This window comes from Excalfactoria chinensis, chromosome 15 (genome assembly GCF_039878825.1).
Source record: "Excalfactoria chinensis isolate bCotChi1 chromosome 15, bCotChi1.hap2, whole genome shotgun sequence".
Classification (NCBI taxonomy): domain Eukaryota; kingdom Metazoa; phylum Chordata; class Aves; order Galliformes; family Phasianidae; genus Excalfactoria; species Excalfactoria chinensis.
This window is the reverse complement of record NC_092839.1, coordinates 775,833-790,912: the sequence shown is the minus strand read 5'-3', so window position 1 is coordinate 790,912 and position 15,080 is coordinate 775,833. Positions and strand designations below refer to the sequence as shown.

At 41.1% G+C, this 15,080-nt stretch overlaps 1 protein-coding gene across 4 annotated transcripts in view; it reads left to right on the top strand.

Moving 5' to 3' along the window:
• The window catches only part of RALGAPB (Ral GTPase activating protein non-catalytic subunit beta), a 63,724-nt gene that overhangs the window by 21,217 nt on the left and 27,427 nt on the right, over positions 1-15,080 (top strand). Inside the window, exons 10-17 of one of the 4 annotated variants that reach the window (XM_072350110.1) lie at positions 2,785-2,820; positions 4,647-4,848; positions 6,237-6,404; positions 7,500-7,614; positions 7,854-8,001; positions 10,497-10,561; positions 11,593-11,725; positions 13,708-13,829. In XM_072350110.1, the coding sequence (XP_072206211.1) occupies positions 2,785-2,820; positions 4,647-4,848; positions 6,237-6,404; positions 7,500-7,614; positions 7,854-8,001; positions 10,497-10,561; positions 11,593-11,725; positions 13,708-13,829 (989 nt within the window). Of the gene's footprint in view, positions 1-2,784; positions 2,821-4,646; positions 4,849-6,236; positions 6,405-7,499; positions 7,615-7,853; positions 8,002-10,496; positions 10,562-11,592; positions 11,726-13,695; positions 13,830-15,080 lie in introns of all 4 variants that reach the window. The other 3 variants (XM_072350109.1, XM_072350112.1, XM_072350111.1) reach the window with 3 other exon arrangements.

Genomic DNA, 15,080 nt, shown 5'->3' with positions numbered 1-15,080 from the left:
CTGGCTTCTCCAGGAGAATTCTGTGGGAAACAGTGTGAAAGGCTTTGCTGAAGTCTAGTAGACTACATTGGCAGCCTTTCTTGCATCCACTGGGCAGGTCACCTGGTCATAGATGAGGCTGTCAGGCAGGAGCTGCCTTTCACGAAACCCTGTTGTCTAGACTTGATCCCCTTGGTGGGGCTTGTGAAAAGAGGTCAGCAGAGAAGGGACAGCTAGTTGTCACAATCCCTGTGCTTAGGGAAGGTGACGAAAATAAGTCTTGTTATGAGTATTTTCTGTCTATGGGTTGGCTATGCCTGTATGTCACAGTCCATCTCCCATTCTCAACAGCTTAGTACAGTAATGCTTATGTCACTACCTTGGATGTGTTTTACATGGTTGGCACTGTTATTGATAAACCTTGTGTAAGCCTCAGGAAGAAAATCCTCTCTCTGCAAGACCAAAGAGATGTTGCTGCCCTGGTACACCTTTCCAGAAAAATGCATCTTCTAGAGTGTATTTTTTATTTCTCTTACTGCATGTGACACAAACTTTCAGCAAGTACTGATGTGATGTGATTTCTAAATAGATGTTCGTGAGCTACCCTAGAAGAAACCATGGAGGATGGGATGCAGTCTCAAATTCTACTTCATAAATTAGTTCAACTCCTTTAAATGAGCCGTGCTGATTCACAGGGACTAGCACATCATCTTTCTCCCATCTTACAAGAAGTCTTTTTGATACGCTTTATGAATTAAGGAGCAGTTGGTCAAGGCCCAGGCAAACGAGTAGATTTTGCTTTCCTGGACCTTTTGCTTTTTTTCTAGATGCAGTGCCTCGTGTTTCTGATTTCTTCAACACTCTCACTTCCTGAAGTCAAGAAGAGTAAGAAAGGCCTTTCTGAGGTGGATAAGATATACAACTTTTTGTAGGTTTTGAACTGAAAAATACTTGGGTGGATGGGAGAGTAACCCAGCTGGCTCTAGTTGATGTTGCTTTGGTTTGAGCAGGGTGTCCAACTAGGTGATTTCCACATGCTCCAACTTCAGCTATTCTATGGTTCTGTGAATATAAATACTGCCTCACTCTTTTCAATTTTCTGTTATTTCCATGGTAAAAATTGTACTCATCTAGAATCCTGCAATAATTATTGTAGGTATTTCACATTTGCAGTGTAGCATTTTTAGTCTGTGTCTGCTTGGGAGAAGAGAGATTGCAGAATTATTTTCTCTGCTGTGACGTTAGCTGGAGGTAATCTGTGTACAGCTGAATGTTGATAGGGTTTTATCACCAGGCAGTCTTCCTGTTTGCTCCGAGCCTCCTCCTTCCAGATGGCCTTTTGTAGTTGTTTGGATTCTGAAGATGTAACAGGGATCTTGGCATCATCAGCCTGTCCTGTGTTGGGTTTTAGTTTCTGCACTGAAACCTTAATGGTGAAGCTTTAGAGGAGGCAGCTAATAAACATTATTCTGTATCATGGGAAGAGGGAAAAAATGCTCAGTTCTGAAGTAAGTGTTTGGCATTGAAAGGAGTTGGGTGTTGCTGGTGCAGTCTGTAGAACTGGATGGCTCAGTGATTGTCATTTAAGTGTGGCATGGATTGCTCCACATGATAAAAGTCCTTAAGAAATCCATCGGGAAGGCGTTAGGCAGATATCCCTGAATATGGCAGCTCTGGGGAGTGCACGCATGTGCGGAGCTCCAGCTGGCTGACGAGATGTATCCGGCACAGTGGGCTGTATATGCTGCTCATCACTGTCCTCAGCAAACGGTGAGGACTGGGAGGGACTCAATAACCCTCTGTGCCAGCCTTTCAGTGAGTGGATCTTCCAGTCAGATGGGCTTGTTCTGAAACCCGGTTCCTAAAGAAGTCATGGGCTCGCCAGCCATGTGTTGTAAAGTGGCTGTTGGAGTTGTGCTGCTGCAGGTGGTTGCTGATGTCACCCAGGTGCTCTTGGGCCTTGAAGCAATCTTGGGATAAAGTTTAATCTTTTGGGCCCTCTTGTTGTTACTGTGGTGCCCCAAAGACTGCATAGGTCTAAGTGGGAGCAGCCCTGATGAGGGAAGTTTTGAGTATTGCTGAGAGGTGTGGCATACACAGGTCTTGATCTGACCTAGCGTGTGTGGAGGACACGAGAGGTGCAGATTGCTTTCATGATGCCTGGCTACTGGAATCCTTTTACTCTCTCATCTGTTTCTGGAGATTGTTTTTGAGGTGTTGATCTTTCTAGTGGTGCTCTGCCTCTTATTTCTGCTTTGGAGGGTTGTTGGTGGAGCTGATGGTCAGGGGAGGCATGCCTGTGCTGGTTGGGTTGTTAGCAGCTTGGCATATGGAGGACAGAGCAGTAATGCAGTCAGTAGCTGATGGTTTGGAAGCTTATGGTTGAGGAGGCTCTGTAGGTAAGTAATCTTCCCTTCAAGAGACATAACCGAGTCACAGAAAGTGTTGGGGAGCCCGCTGCGTGCTCCACGTGCAATGTACCGTAGGCAAATGCACCTGAGCTGGGAAGGGTTAATACATCTTGTTAAAGAACTGATGTACATTGATATGAACAGATCTAAATCTTGCTAGTATTTTGTAACTTTTTGTTCATTGTTTTGCATGATACTTTCCAAACCATAATTTTGGACCTGAATGCCGATTTCCTATGTGTTTAACAAGCTTGCTGTATCATAAAGCTTTGAATCTATTTTTTAAAAAAGCTAAAAGCTTCTTAACTTAAATTACAATTTCACCATCTTAAAAGTATTTTATAACTACTGCTGTCCTTTGATTTGTTTCCATTTTATTTCTATTATCTTGCAGCATCTTTTATCCAAATTCTTCTTTCTTATAAATCTTGTAAGTAGGAACAAGTAGCTTTTCCTTAATTGCGGTCATGCTTTTCTTTTTCCATAATCCCATCTTTTATTTGTGAATTCATTCTCATTGTCTCTTGTAGCTTTTGCACTTTTACTTGAAAAAGAAGTAATTTTTTCGTGTGTGTTTTTGAATGGGGAGGATTGTTGGCAAAAGCAAAATTAATCTGCCTGAATCAGTCCCATCTTTTATGTCCTTTAGTCTGTGATCATGTCATGAGTTTCAGGACTTTGCACTAACCATGTTTTTTTTACTTAAAGCTTATTTTACAGACCTAGTGTTTGATTTGTATGCATTGTGCATGTAGTGTTTTTTTCCAACTACAGTATATTGCTGGATAGCTTATTCAGGACAAAAAATGGCTCATGGGAAGATGCATAAAGATTTGTGCTTATTTGCTGCTTATGCTGTGAAAATTGCTGAGGTAACGAATGGTCACACAATTTATAGACAAAAATTAACAGTAGGAGCTTGTCATTGGAAAGCTGCTTTTTAAAAGAAACACAAACAAGCCACAAAAACGAAATCCAAACAAAAATCTTATCCATAAATGAAAAAGTATTCCATACGTCCAGGTGTCCGAGTCTTTGTTTGACAGACTGACCGTGACCCTGATATTCCAGAGTATCCCAGGCGTGAGATAGAGCAGGATCTTTGCTACAGGTAGAGTTGCTAGCTTGAATTATTAGGAGCACACATTATTTGTTCTCTTTGGTTTTGTAGCTCATAAAATGTCAGAAGATCAGCATAGTCTTAGCTGAAAATGAGAAAGAAAATGCTGCTTCTGCTATTAGTATTCCAAGAGTGAATTTTCTACCATTTTCTTTTTTTCCTTCCTATCTCCTTGGAAATTGAGGGCATTATACACAAATTTGTTTTGGTTGTCCTTTTAGAAGAAATAAAGAAGCCAGCAAGAAGAGTAGCCCCTTGCATCCTATGTGCCTGATACTGATGTGTGAAAGGTGTACTGGAAAAAAGACATGGATTGAATTGAGTCGGACTGGGAGAGCCATCCTTCAGGAACAGAGCACAAAGCTAAGCGGGGTCACAGAATGGCTTAGGTTGAGAGGGACCTTAATGATCACTGAGCTCCATCTCCCCCACTGTAAGCAGAGCCCAGAACCCAGTCACGTCGTTGTGGCTGTGGTCTCAGACGTCTGCTGTGTGTCAGCACATGGGAGGCCTGTGCTCCTGGCAGCTTCCATCTGGGAGCACTCGAGGCTCATACTGGGAGAGAGAGTACCAAAGCAGGAGAGTGGCTCTCAGCAGATATCTTTCTTACAGCAGGTCCTTTGGAATTCTTGTTTTTTTTCTTTTTTTTTTTTTTTAAGTAAATCATTTATGTTTATGCAACATAATGTGGTCGAAGTAGTTTGATGTTCAGGGCAAGAAAAGTGATCAGTCAGTTGCAAGTAAGTGCTTGTGTGGAAGTGGTAGTAATGGCCCAGTGAAAAAGCTTGTTGCTATTTTAAGGGTGCAAGGAAGGTCATTTTCTGGAGATGAGAACAAAGCAAGGAAGATCCTTGCCCTCTGAGGGGATAGGGAGGTATTGATGGATACAAGGAGACACTTCCCAACACAAAATTGGGATTAACTTAAAAATATGAAGGTGAATTGTTCCAATCCTTACAAGGACAAAAGTTAGTTATAGCCTCAAATAGTTCCTAAACAGAGACACTGACTCAAATACAGTCAACTAACAGCTTCATGATAACTGCTAAATTGGACTTGATCTTTGTGTCCAGGATCCCATGAGCCTATTATATATGTTAACAAACACAGTGAAATACTGTTTTTTCTCTTCCCAGCTATAGCAACTCAAGCTAGCGTGGAGTTTCGACGGAAAGGATCCCAAATGTCCACAGATACAATGGCTTCCAACCCTTTGTTTGATGCCAGTGAATTCCCAGACAACTATGAAGCAGGAAGGGCAGAGGCATGCGGGACACTGTGTAGGATATTTTGTAGCAAGAAGACTGGGGAGGAAATATTACCAGCTTACTTATCCCGGTACTAACCTATCTTCCAGTTGCTTTATTGGTGTAATTTTATGGTGCAAAGGAATTTTCAGTGCGTAGCATTCAGTCACTGTCTGAGTCCTGTCCTGCCAGCTCTAAGAGCACGGTTGGCCTGCACATGGCACAGACAGAGCTCCCTCTGTAAACCAGGCATTGGCTTTGTCTTCTCATGGTGCTGGCTTGCATTGGGCTTCCTTCAAGCTCTAATTGAGAGGGAACCCCTCCAGCAGCTGGAGGGAGCACTTTTTGGTCTTTGTGACACTTGAAGATTTTTAAACCAACAAACTTGTTGGTAAGATGGACAAAAGTGTGCAGATGCGAGATTGTGTTTTGTTAGATTGTGAAGAGTGTTGTGTTGTCAAGAAACACTGGAATAGAGTATATATCTCTTTAGTGATTTTTACATACAGAATTGCACTAATCTTCTATTGTTTATTTATGATTGTTATGATTATTATTTTTTTAATCTTCATCCTGAACTACTTCAATTTTCAGTTTAATTTCTGGTAAAACAAGGCCATCCTGCCTACCAGAGTCTTGGTTTTTCCAGCTTTTTTGGTTAAAGAGTAGCAAACGTCAGAGGCAGAGAATCAGCTTTATAAATAATAACTCTCAAACCGTTCAGTTACCTTTGCCATAGGTGTCATCAGAACTGGAAGACCAAACCATTTTATTTCATGTATGTGGTAGTGCTGTGTGCATTAGATGGTCTGTTTCTCTTATGCAGTCGGATTCCTCTGTCCTGTTAAGTCGCGGAGGGGTTTTTTCCGTGGTGTTTTTTAAATGTAAATATACTTCAACCTAAAACCTGTAGAGGAATCTAACTGCTTCAAGAGACAAGGTACTTTGGGACGATGGCCAGCTCGATAATGTGTTTCACACCTCTCTGCTTTTTCATTTGAAATAGCTCGTTTCTATTTTCCTTCTCATTTTCCAGATGTTAGAATTGCTGTCACAGCGTTGTTACCCCCCCAGGGATTTTGCAGTATTTTTCTTCTGTGCTAGGGCATTAGAACCAAGGTCCTGTTTACATCCTTATATGGGGAAGGCAGTAACGGGGAGCACTGTTAGCAAACATCTGTACGGTAGTTGCAGCAGCTCCCAGCCCCTGAGCTTCAAGGAGACAGATGTTTCAGCAGAATGGTGCTCTGATGGCTTTTCACATGGTAGCATGTGTGATTAGTGTGGCTATTTTTGATAGCTGGCTAGCTGCACTTGCCTTTGCTAACACAGCCTTGGGGAATGCTCAGAAAAACTTCTCTTGGCTCTGATTTTTAAGCTGTTCTATGTAGAAAAGATCTAATTGCTGCACACTCGTGTTCATGTGGAATGCTGATACTTTTTATGTGCAAATAATTCAATCTTATCTTTCTTTGTCAGATTTTACATGCTTTTAATTCAGGGTTTGCAGATAGCAGATTTCGTTTGCCACCCTGTTCTTGCCAGTGTTATTCTGAACTCCCCTCCTTTGTTCTGCTGTGACCTGAAGGGAATTGATGTCGTGGTTCCATATTTCATTTCGGCTCTTGAAACTATTTTACCTGACAGGTAAATTGCTGTTTCCCTGTAGATATTATCAGATATTAAGGGGAGGTGTTTATCTTCTGGGGTTTCTGTCATTCCTGGATAGCTTTCACTGGAGGAGTTCTGTAATGTGGGCCCCATGCTGTGTGTGTATGTGATAGTGATTCCAGCAGCGTTTTGTAAGCTCTGCCTTTTCATTTCATTTAATGCAATTACCCTTAAAGTAATAACAGCCCTTTTTAAAAGCACAGAGTGTTTGAGTTTTGTTATCTAAGTGTTCATTATTGGAAAGCGGTAGCTACAAGAATAGGGAAAAGTGCTTTAGCTCAAATACATTTAAAGCCGACTTATTTTTAAGGAGAATTTTACAGCATGTTCTATACTGGCTGTTACTGCAGTGACTTTATTCAGAAAGTAACTTTACATGTCATGAAATGGGAAAAATTGACCATTTGGACAGGCTAAGGAAGCTGGAGTAGGTCTCTACACTGGAATATATGCCCTTGTTTGTCAGAGCTGTACAGATTTCTGCATATTTTGTTAAATAACTTAAGGCACTTACTACTGCTCTGTGCCTGCCTTCTTCTCCACATGTTGCATGTATTGATGCTGCATATCAGTTTGAAGTTATACATAAACTATTATTCATCTTCTGGGCTTAAATCTGAGCTGCTGCTTCTTGTAGGTGGATCTTACAAGTAGAATTTACTAATGGCTTCATACAAAATGTGGTCTGCTTTCAAGCAGAGTGTATTTTATACAGGATGCACACAAGCATATTCTGGGGATTTCTGGTAGAGCTGGGTTGGTGGGATTTGCAGTAAGCACATGGAGGCTTGTGACTGGCACTCCTGCACTGAGGATGCAGAGTATGAATAAGACTTTGGTTTGCTCAACAGTTCAGTGCAAAGTACTTCATTCAGTCAGGAATTCATCATTTGCTAATTGTTTCATTTGCAACTGCTAAAAAATAAGAATCTTGAGTCTAGGAAGAAATGGCTACATTGAGTATTCCAAGTTATTTAAGTCCAGTGGGTGGCTGTATATTTAGTATTCAATTAGATTTGGCTTCAAAATCTTATGAAGAATTGATTAATTTTACGGTGCTTTGATTTGCAGAGAACTCTCAAAGTTTAAAATCTATGTAAACCCCACAGAGCTAAGAAGAGCTTCGATTAACATCTTGCTGTCTTTGTTGCCTCTCCCTCATCATTTTGGAACCATAAAATCAGAGGTAATAACCTTATAGCTTTGTTTTACATGCTGAATTTTGTCTTCCGGTTTGTGGAGTGGCATTTGGGTGAGCTGTGATATTTGGCATTCTGTTTAGCCCTGAAACTCTTAGCACAAGTTTGGCAGGAGCAATTTGTGCTGTGGTTACTGACTTTTGAAAGCAATGCCATGTTGGTGTGTTTAGTGTAAATATGGCATCAATTTCTAATTGATACTGAAATAAATTTATTGTTCCTTCAGGTTGTCCTGGAAGGGAAATTCAGCAATGATGACAGCTCAACGTATGATAAACCAGTAACCTTCCTTTCCTTGAAGCTGAGGCTTGTGAATATACTTATAGGAGCTTTGCAAACTGAAACAGATCCCAACAACACTCAGATGATACTAGGTAATTTCAACATTTTTAATTTATCAGTTGTGTTATGGAAGTGTCTTCATCACTCCTAGAATAATTCAGTACATTCGTGTGATACTTTGCAAGAAAAAGAGTCCTGTCAGATCATCTTCTGTATAATCTCCCTCATATTATTAAAGCACCTTTAAAAGCCTCACATTTTTGTTAAGTAATCTCTCTCTACCATTCTAAATGTAATCCCTACCATGCTAAATGTAGAATGGCACTTGAAAAGTAAAAATAGACTTAAAGCACATTCTTGAAGTAGAAGTCAATCATAACTCAGAATGGAAATAGGAAGAAATGTTGTTCTAATATTGGTAAAAAATCTCAAGTAAAGGATTACAGGGTACATTTCAGTTTTTGCCATGCTCGAGCCTAGAAACAAACTGAAATACTGGGTAACAAGTACTCTAGCATTGGCAGAGTACAGATGGTATTTGTTTAGCACTGTGTCAATCCTCACACAAAAGCTCCAGCATAGAATCTGCAGATACATCATAGTTTGGCAACAAACTGTTGGATGTGTTAATGTGCCAGTGCTGAGGAAGTAAGTAAAACCTGGAATCTTAAATAGTGTACAGTCTGTTAAGCAGATGTATTTTCAGGCAGGTAAAAATTTCGTTGCCTCACACTTTTTTCCCCTCATTTGCTTCCCTTTCATTATGTAAAAGTAGCTTTTTTCATTTATGGTGTCCTCAAAATAGTTACCATAGTATTTTCCTCTAGGAGTTTAAAAAGCAAGTGGATTTACACTGGGTAGATATCTAACTTGGTCTGGAAGCCTGCCTGGATAATAGGGGAGGGAGGAAAAAGTGCATAAGCAATGAAGTGAATGGAAACAAATCCAGCCTGCAGAGTCTTTCTACAAGCTGTTCTTTCAGGACAACTCTTGAAACCTTTTCTGTACAAGTAGAAGACACGGGGATAATAATTTCTGAAGGATGATTTGCAGCTAGTTCTGGAAGTGAAAGGATGAAGATGTGTGCAGTTTCTAAGTGATGCTTGCAGAACATCAGTACACGTGGCTGTATCAGCTCTGGGGTGGGTGATGTTCTGTTAAATCCTACCCATGCGTATGGGTATGCCGCTGCTAAAGGTTGGTGCCGGCATCCCAGCTGTTGAGATACTCCGCCTGTGATGTTTTTTATACTGTTACCTGGCTGACGGACCTTACTGCTTTTTTCTTCTATTTTTCCACTGCAAGCTATACGTATAACAAGAGTTTATGTCCTGCTGGCTTTAGTTGGAGAGGATTCATGAGTCTGTAGCTTAGCCAAAGATTCTTATATGTGCCACCAGCTTCTCAGAAACATTGGTGTTTACTTCCAGCTGCTTATTAAATATTTGACAATAACTGTGATGTTTCCCTTCCTATAGCAACTGGTGTTCTCCTAAGCCTTCATGGCTGGGTTGGAGGAAAAATAATGCATCTACAGGCTGCGTGCATCACTAGACATAAGGCATCCAAAATACATCGTCAGTTCTAGTTTGCTTGTGTATTACTCTTGTTAGTAGCACTCTCTCCCAAGCTGGATATTTCTGTCTATCTGCTGTTTGATTTGAATGCAGTATAAAATAATATAAAGAAAAGCATGAAAAATTGGATTCTGGAAGTCACTTGTAGGTAGAGAGAGTTTTGGTGTATCATACCTCTGGTGCTGCTCTGACTTCCTGATTTTGGACTTTGGTTTAATGTTTTTGCTAAAGCGAAATGAAATTTATGTTTACTTTAATAGTCTGCGAGTTTGGAGAGTGATGTTGGAAGTATTGCCCTAGATTTTGGACAGAAGCATCTCTGTAAAAATACTTGTACTAGAGTGGATTTGGGGTTTGTTTAATGGTTCCTTGATCAGTATGAAAATGATTGTGGTCTCCTGTTGATGTCTTAAGGGTTGCTGTATGGAGCAGATCTTACGTTATCTTCCAACAGGCCTGTACTGGCAGCCCATTAATTAGTGAAAGCACATTTTTGTTTGCCAGCTACCAGTTGCCTTTTGGCTCTTAACAGACAAACTGAGGAGGGAGGTTCCTTGTGCCAGGTGCAGAGAGGAGCCCAGACAGCGCTGCGTAACCCTTGAGGTGGCTTTGCATTACACACGGTGCTCTTTAGCTGTCTGTTACCTAACAAATGCTGCTTTTTTACTCACAAAATCAGCAATCCTCTTTAAATAAAACCTGAGTTTTTAAATGAGCACAATCTGCTGGGAGACAGGGAAACATTCCAGCTCTTCAGTGAAACAAGAATCCTTCTGAACTGAGGAATTCAGGAAACCTATGTTCAAAGTGTTCTTAAAATAGCCGAAAGAATTCTCTGTCTCAGCTCTCATCTGCATCAGATTGCTAGGCCTGAAGCAAATCCCTGTGTTTTATAAAACTCTTATAAAAGCTCTGTATGAATCAGGAAGGAGATTACGGATGCTAGACTGCATTGTAGCTGTAAGTATTCTTCTGTGGTTTTTAGTTACCTCTTGTGTCTAATTCTTCAGGTGCAATGTTGAATATTGTTCAAGACTCAGCACTGTTAGAAGCCATTGGCTGCCAAATGGAAACGGTGAGATTTGTTTTGTTGTTGTGGATGAAGTTATTGCTTCAGAAAAACGTAATTCATTTTATCTGCAGTTTAAATAAGTTCAGTCCAGAGGTTTGATCATATTTTCCTATCTGAAAGTATCCTTTGTTATAGAGAATTGTGTTCAGAAAATCTCATTGCTTAAAACTGACTTTCAGTTTCATGGAGTCGTTAAGGTTGGAAAAGACCACTGAGATCATCTAGTCCAATATCAGCCCATCACCGCTGTGTCCACTAAACCATGGCCCTCAACAGACAGGGACTCTTCCTTGGGCAGCCTATGCCAGTGCCTGACCGCTCTTTGTAAGAAACTTTCCCTAATATCCTACCTGAACCTCACCTGGTGCAACTTAAGGTCGTTACCTCTCATTGTAACACTAATCAGCTGGGAGAAAAGGCTGACCTTCACCTCATTACAACCTTCTGTCAGATGGTTGGAGAGAGTGATGAGGTTTCCTCTGAGCCTCCTCTTCTCCAGACTGAACCATCTCAGTTCCCTCAACAGCTTCTCATAGTCCTGTGCTCCAGCTCCATTACTCTTCTCCGGGTACTCTCTGTGGTCTCAACACTAAATGTAGCACTCAAGGCACAGCCTCACCAAGTACCAAGAGGAGGGGGATCATCACCTCCTTGCTTCTGCTGGCTGCACTATTTTTGACACAAGCCTGGATGCCATTGGTCTTCTTTGCCACCTGGGCTCACTGCTGGCTCACGTTCAGCAGGCTGTCAACTGGTACCCCTAGATCCTTTTTCTCTATGCAGCTTTCCAGCCACTCTGCCCCAAGCACCTGTTCCAGCCACAGGCTGCCAGCTTCTCCAGGAGAATAATGTGGGAGACAGTGCAAAAGGCTTTGCTGAAGTCTAGGCAGATTATGTCAGCAGCCTTTCCATCTTCTACCAGGCGAGTCACTTGTTCATAGAAGACGGTGACGCTAGTCTTCAACGATGGTGGCTGGATTACGCTCTTGCTGGGCTTTCACCTTTCTGATTTTTATTTTTTTCTAAATTTGCAGAATGGTGGCGAAAATAACGTCTTCAAAAGCCACAGCCGTACTAACAGTGGCATTAGTACTGCAAGTGGAGGCAGTACGGAGCCTACAACACCAGACAGCGAACGGCCAGCACAAGCCCTTCTAAGGGATTATGGTAAGGACGGCTCTTTGGAGAAAATGGTATTATTATATCCTAACTTGGATTTCTTTTTTCCCCTTTAGTAGTTCTGGCTAACATATTAATATGTGGGAGTGTTTTAAAGCCAAGATGGATACTCCTTTGTTCGTTGCTGATTTGATCCCGTATGCACCCATGTGCAGTGTTCACGTGTACTGGTTGGTTTTGTGTTAATTGGCTTTTAACCCACTGAAGGACTCTCCCAGTACGAATTTGAAAAAAGCTTATGGAAAACTGTTTTGCTTTTCAAGATGTCTAATTCTCATGAACAGTAACGCAATGAATGTACACCAGGTGCAAATTAACGGCTTCGTTCATTTTGGAAGCATTCCATGTTTAGTAGTGTACCTTTTCTTAGCTGTTTTTAAAGGCCATTTGGGGGACTCCTGGTTTTACAGAATAAAGAAGCAGAACGCTTGCAAAGTGTTATTTGTTATAACACAATTTCTTCCATTAACATTGGTTTGTTATGTCTTGTACCGTGCCCTTTCTGAATCTGTGTAGTAGAATTCATGTCCTGGTAAGTCTATGTGGTGAGCCAGCTGAGATTCTGGATTTTCATTTGCTCCTGCACACTTTAGCAGTGCGGTTGGTGTTAATTGATGAAGTGAATGTGAGAACAGACCGCCTTGTAGGCCAGGGGGGAAACTCCATTCTCACCAGATAAGAATGTTTCTTTCCCCCAGTTCTCAGTGCAGGAAGAGAGAGATTAGTGGGAAAGATTTTAGCATTTTCATGTATATATGGTCTGTACAGATACAGGGATTTATGTAAGTTTGTTAGTGATTTCTCTAAAGGATTTGTCTGAAATGATTTGAAGTGCTGGTTTTTACCACACCACCTTAATTCTGTGTATGATTCATATGTTTTCATTGGCAAGTGTTTCTGGCACCTCACAATGTAAAATGTTCTTTTGTAAGGTTAAAAAAAAACTCGTGTTTTAAGTCTTTTAGTCGCTGACTTTTCAAACCATAGTGTAAATTGAATGTATAAAGGGAATATATTAATTGAAAATATTTTTTTGTAATATTTTGGCCCCAAACCTGTTGCCATTATTGATTCATTTGGCTGAATTTAAGAAAGAAATTCTTGTGCCCACCAGATAAGGTTGTATTACACTTACAAAAGGAATTCCAACATTTCTGCCGAGTGCTTGAAGGGTAAATTGCAAATGAGATGGTTTGTTTTACTGGTTAGCTGTAACTGACATTTGAATCTGCTGAGAGGCTGATAGAGAATGCTGGTGCTGAAATTAATTTGCCTACTTCGGTTTTAACCAGCGTTTATAATATTTGTGTTCCTAATACTATGGAGTTGTGAGCGACTGCTCCTAAAAGCACTTATTGTTTTTAATTTTAGCCAAAGGTTCAGGAAGATTAAACATTTAGAAACAATTATATCTTTTCTTCCAGGATGGTTTCTTTCATTATCTACTCATAAATACATAATGCAGCTTCTGATAAATGCTGTGTACTGAGAGAATAGGTAACTTCTGGCTTAGATATCTGAAGTTTCACGTGCTCCATTGGTTCACTGACTCAGTATGAGTACCAGTGTCTAACATATGTGACTAATGTCCAGGTTCTTCTGAGTCTGCAAGATGTTGCAGCAGTGTAAGTGAGGGAGCAAACAGCTCAACCCAACATGAGCTGTTGTTCTGTTGCTGAAATGCATCTGGGTGCTCTGATTGTCCAGAAAATGTCTTTAAAAGAAACAAAACTAAATTGAGATAAGGTGCTTATCCTCCATGCTTATACATTTGTATAGTGTACTGGTGGTGCATACAAGGGAGTTAGCAAGAGACACCAAATTTCCAGATTCTGAGTTGTGTATAATTTTATGTCTGTATCGTTGCTGCTTTGGCTTGTTCCTGTGCTTTGCTTATTGTTACTAATGCTTAGTTATTTTCCCTCCCTGTGGTATGTGTTACTGGGGTTATATCCTAGCTCTTAATACAGATACGGCTGCGGGACTTCTGATACGCAGCATTCATCTGGTAACCCAAAGGCTCAACTCTCAGTGGAGGCAGGACATGAGCATCTCACTGGCTGCGCTGGAACTTCTCTCTGGATTGGCAAAGGTAAGAGATGAAGTTCTGGTTGTGATTCCTGTTCTGTTCAGGTGAAAGTCATGCCACCAAGCAGATGTCTGTCAGCAGATGTTCTATTTGGAGAAAAGAAGGTGCAGTCCTCCTTTGGTAGGATTGCTCTGTCTTACCCTAATGTACGTACTGAGTGATTTAAGTGAAGTGAGTGCAGTGAATGCCTTTGGGCTGAAGGTGAAGCTCAGGGTGGGTGGTTCGGGTACATGTAGCTCTACTATGTGATTCTGGCTGATGTTAGCTGGATGACTTCTAATCATTCTTGTGGATTCACCTGTGTGTAGTTTTGCTTTGCTTTGTGTTTTGGTTCTGTTTTGTTGTTGCTGTTTTTTCACACTGCAGTGAGTGAATCTGACATACCAGGTTGGACAGCTGAGAGAAAACCATAGCACTAAGCTTCCAGTGGGCATTGTGTGGGCTTCAACCCATAGTTTTCAACCCCACTGTTGTGAACCAGTTCTCATGATTTACTTTGTTTGTTGTTTCTAAGGCTGCTTGAACAGCAAGTGGGCAAACTGAACAAGAGTTTCTGCTGCTGCTGATCCAGGTTGGAAATGGACCAGGGCACTGAAAAACTTGATTTCCCTTTTTGCAAGTGTTGTGCCTACTTTTTTCCTTGTCACGTGGGAATTAATTTTCTGAGCTACGTGTAACACCTTTTTAATGTGAAGGAGTCACCTGCTTGGGAGCTTTGTCTACACACAGCTGTGTTCCTCAGACTAGCTGTGCTGTTTCCCTTCACCACTTCCCAGCTGAACCATTCCTGTTTTATTTTAGCACCCTCAGCTATGGTTTGTGTTCCACAACTATAAGGAGACTCACCTGGCAAGTAACTGGAATAATTAGCAAGTTGCTGAATAGTAAATAACTAAAGCTACTGGGTTGGGGGGCCTTTTTTGATGAAAAGTAAATTATTCTTTTCTGCTTGAGGGCTTTTGTTCCCAGTCTGGACTTCATGATGTTTGTTAAGCAATGCTTTGGTGTATTTACAGCAGCCACAATGAACTGGTGCAGCAGCTGGGCATTCCCTGCTGTATTCCCTTTGAATATGTATGTCACAGGGTTCTTTTAAAGCTTGGAGTCAGCACTGAGCCATGGTGGGCTGCATGCTGCTTTCATTTCTGCAGTAGCATAAGCTGAAGGACACATTTGAAAGTATTCTGCAATGAATTCAAACATGGTTTTGGGGCATTCCAGAGCACAATACAGAATCGGTGGTTCTGATTAAGC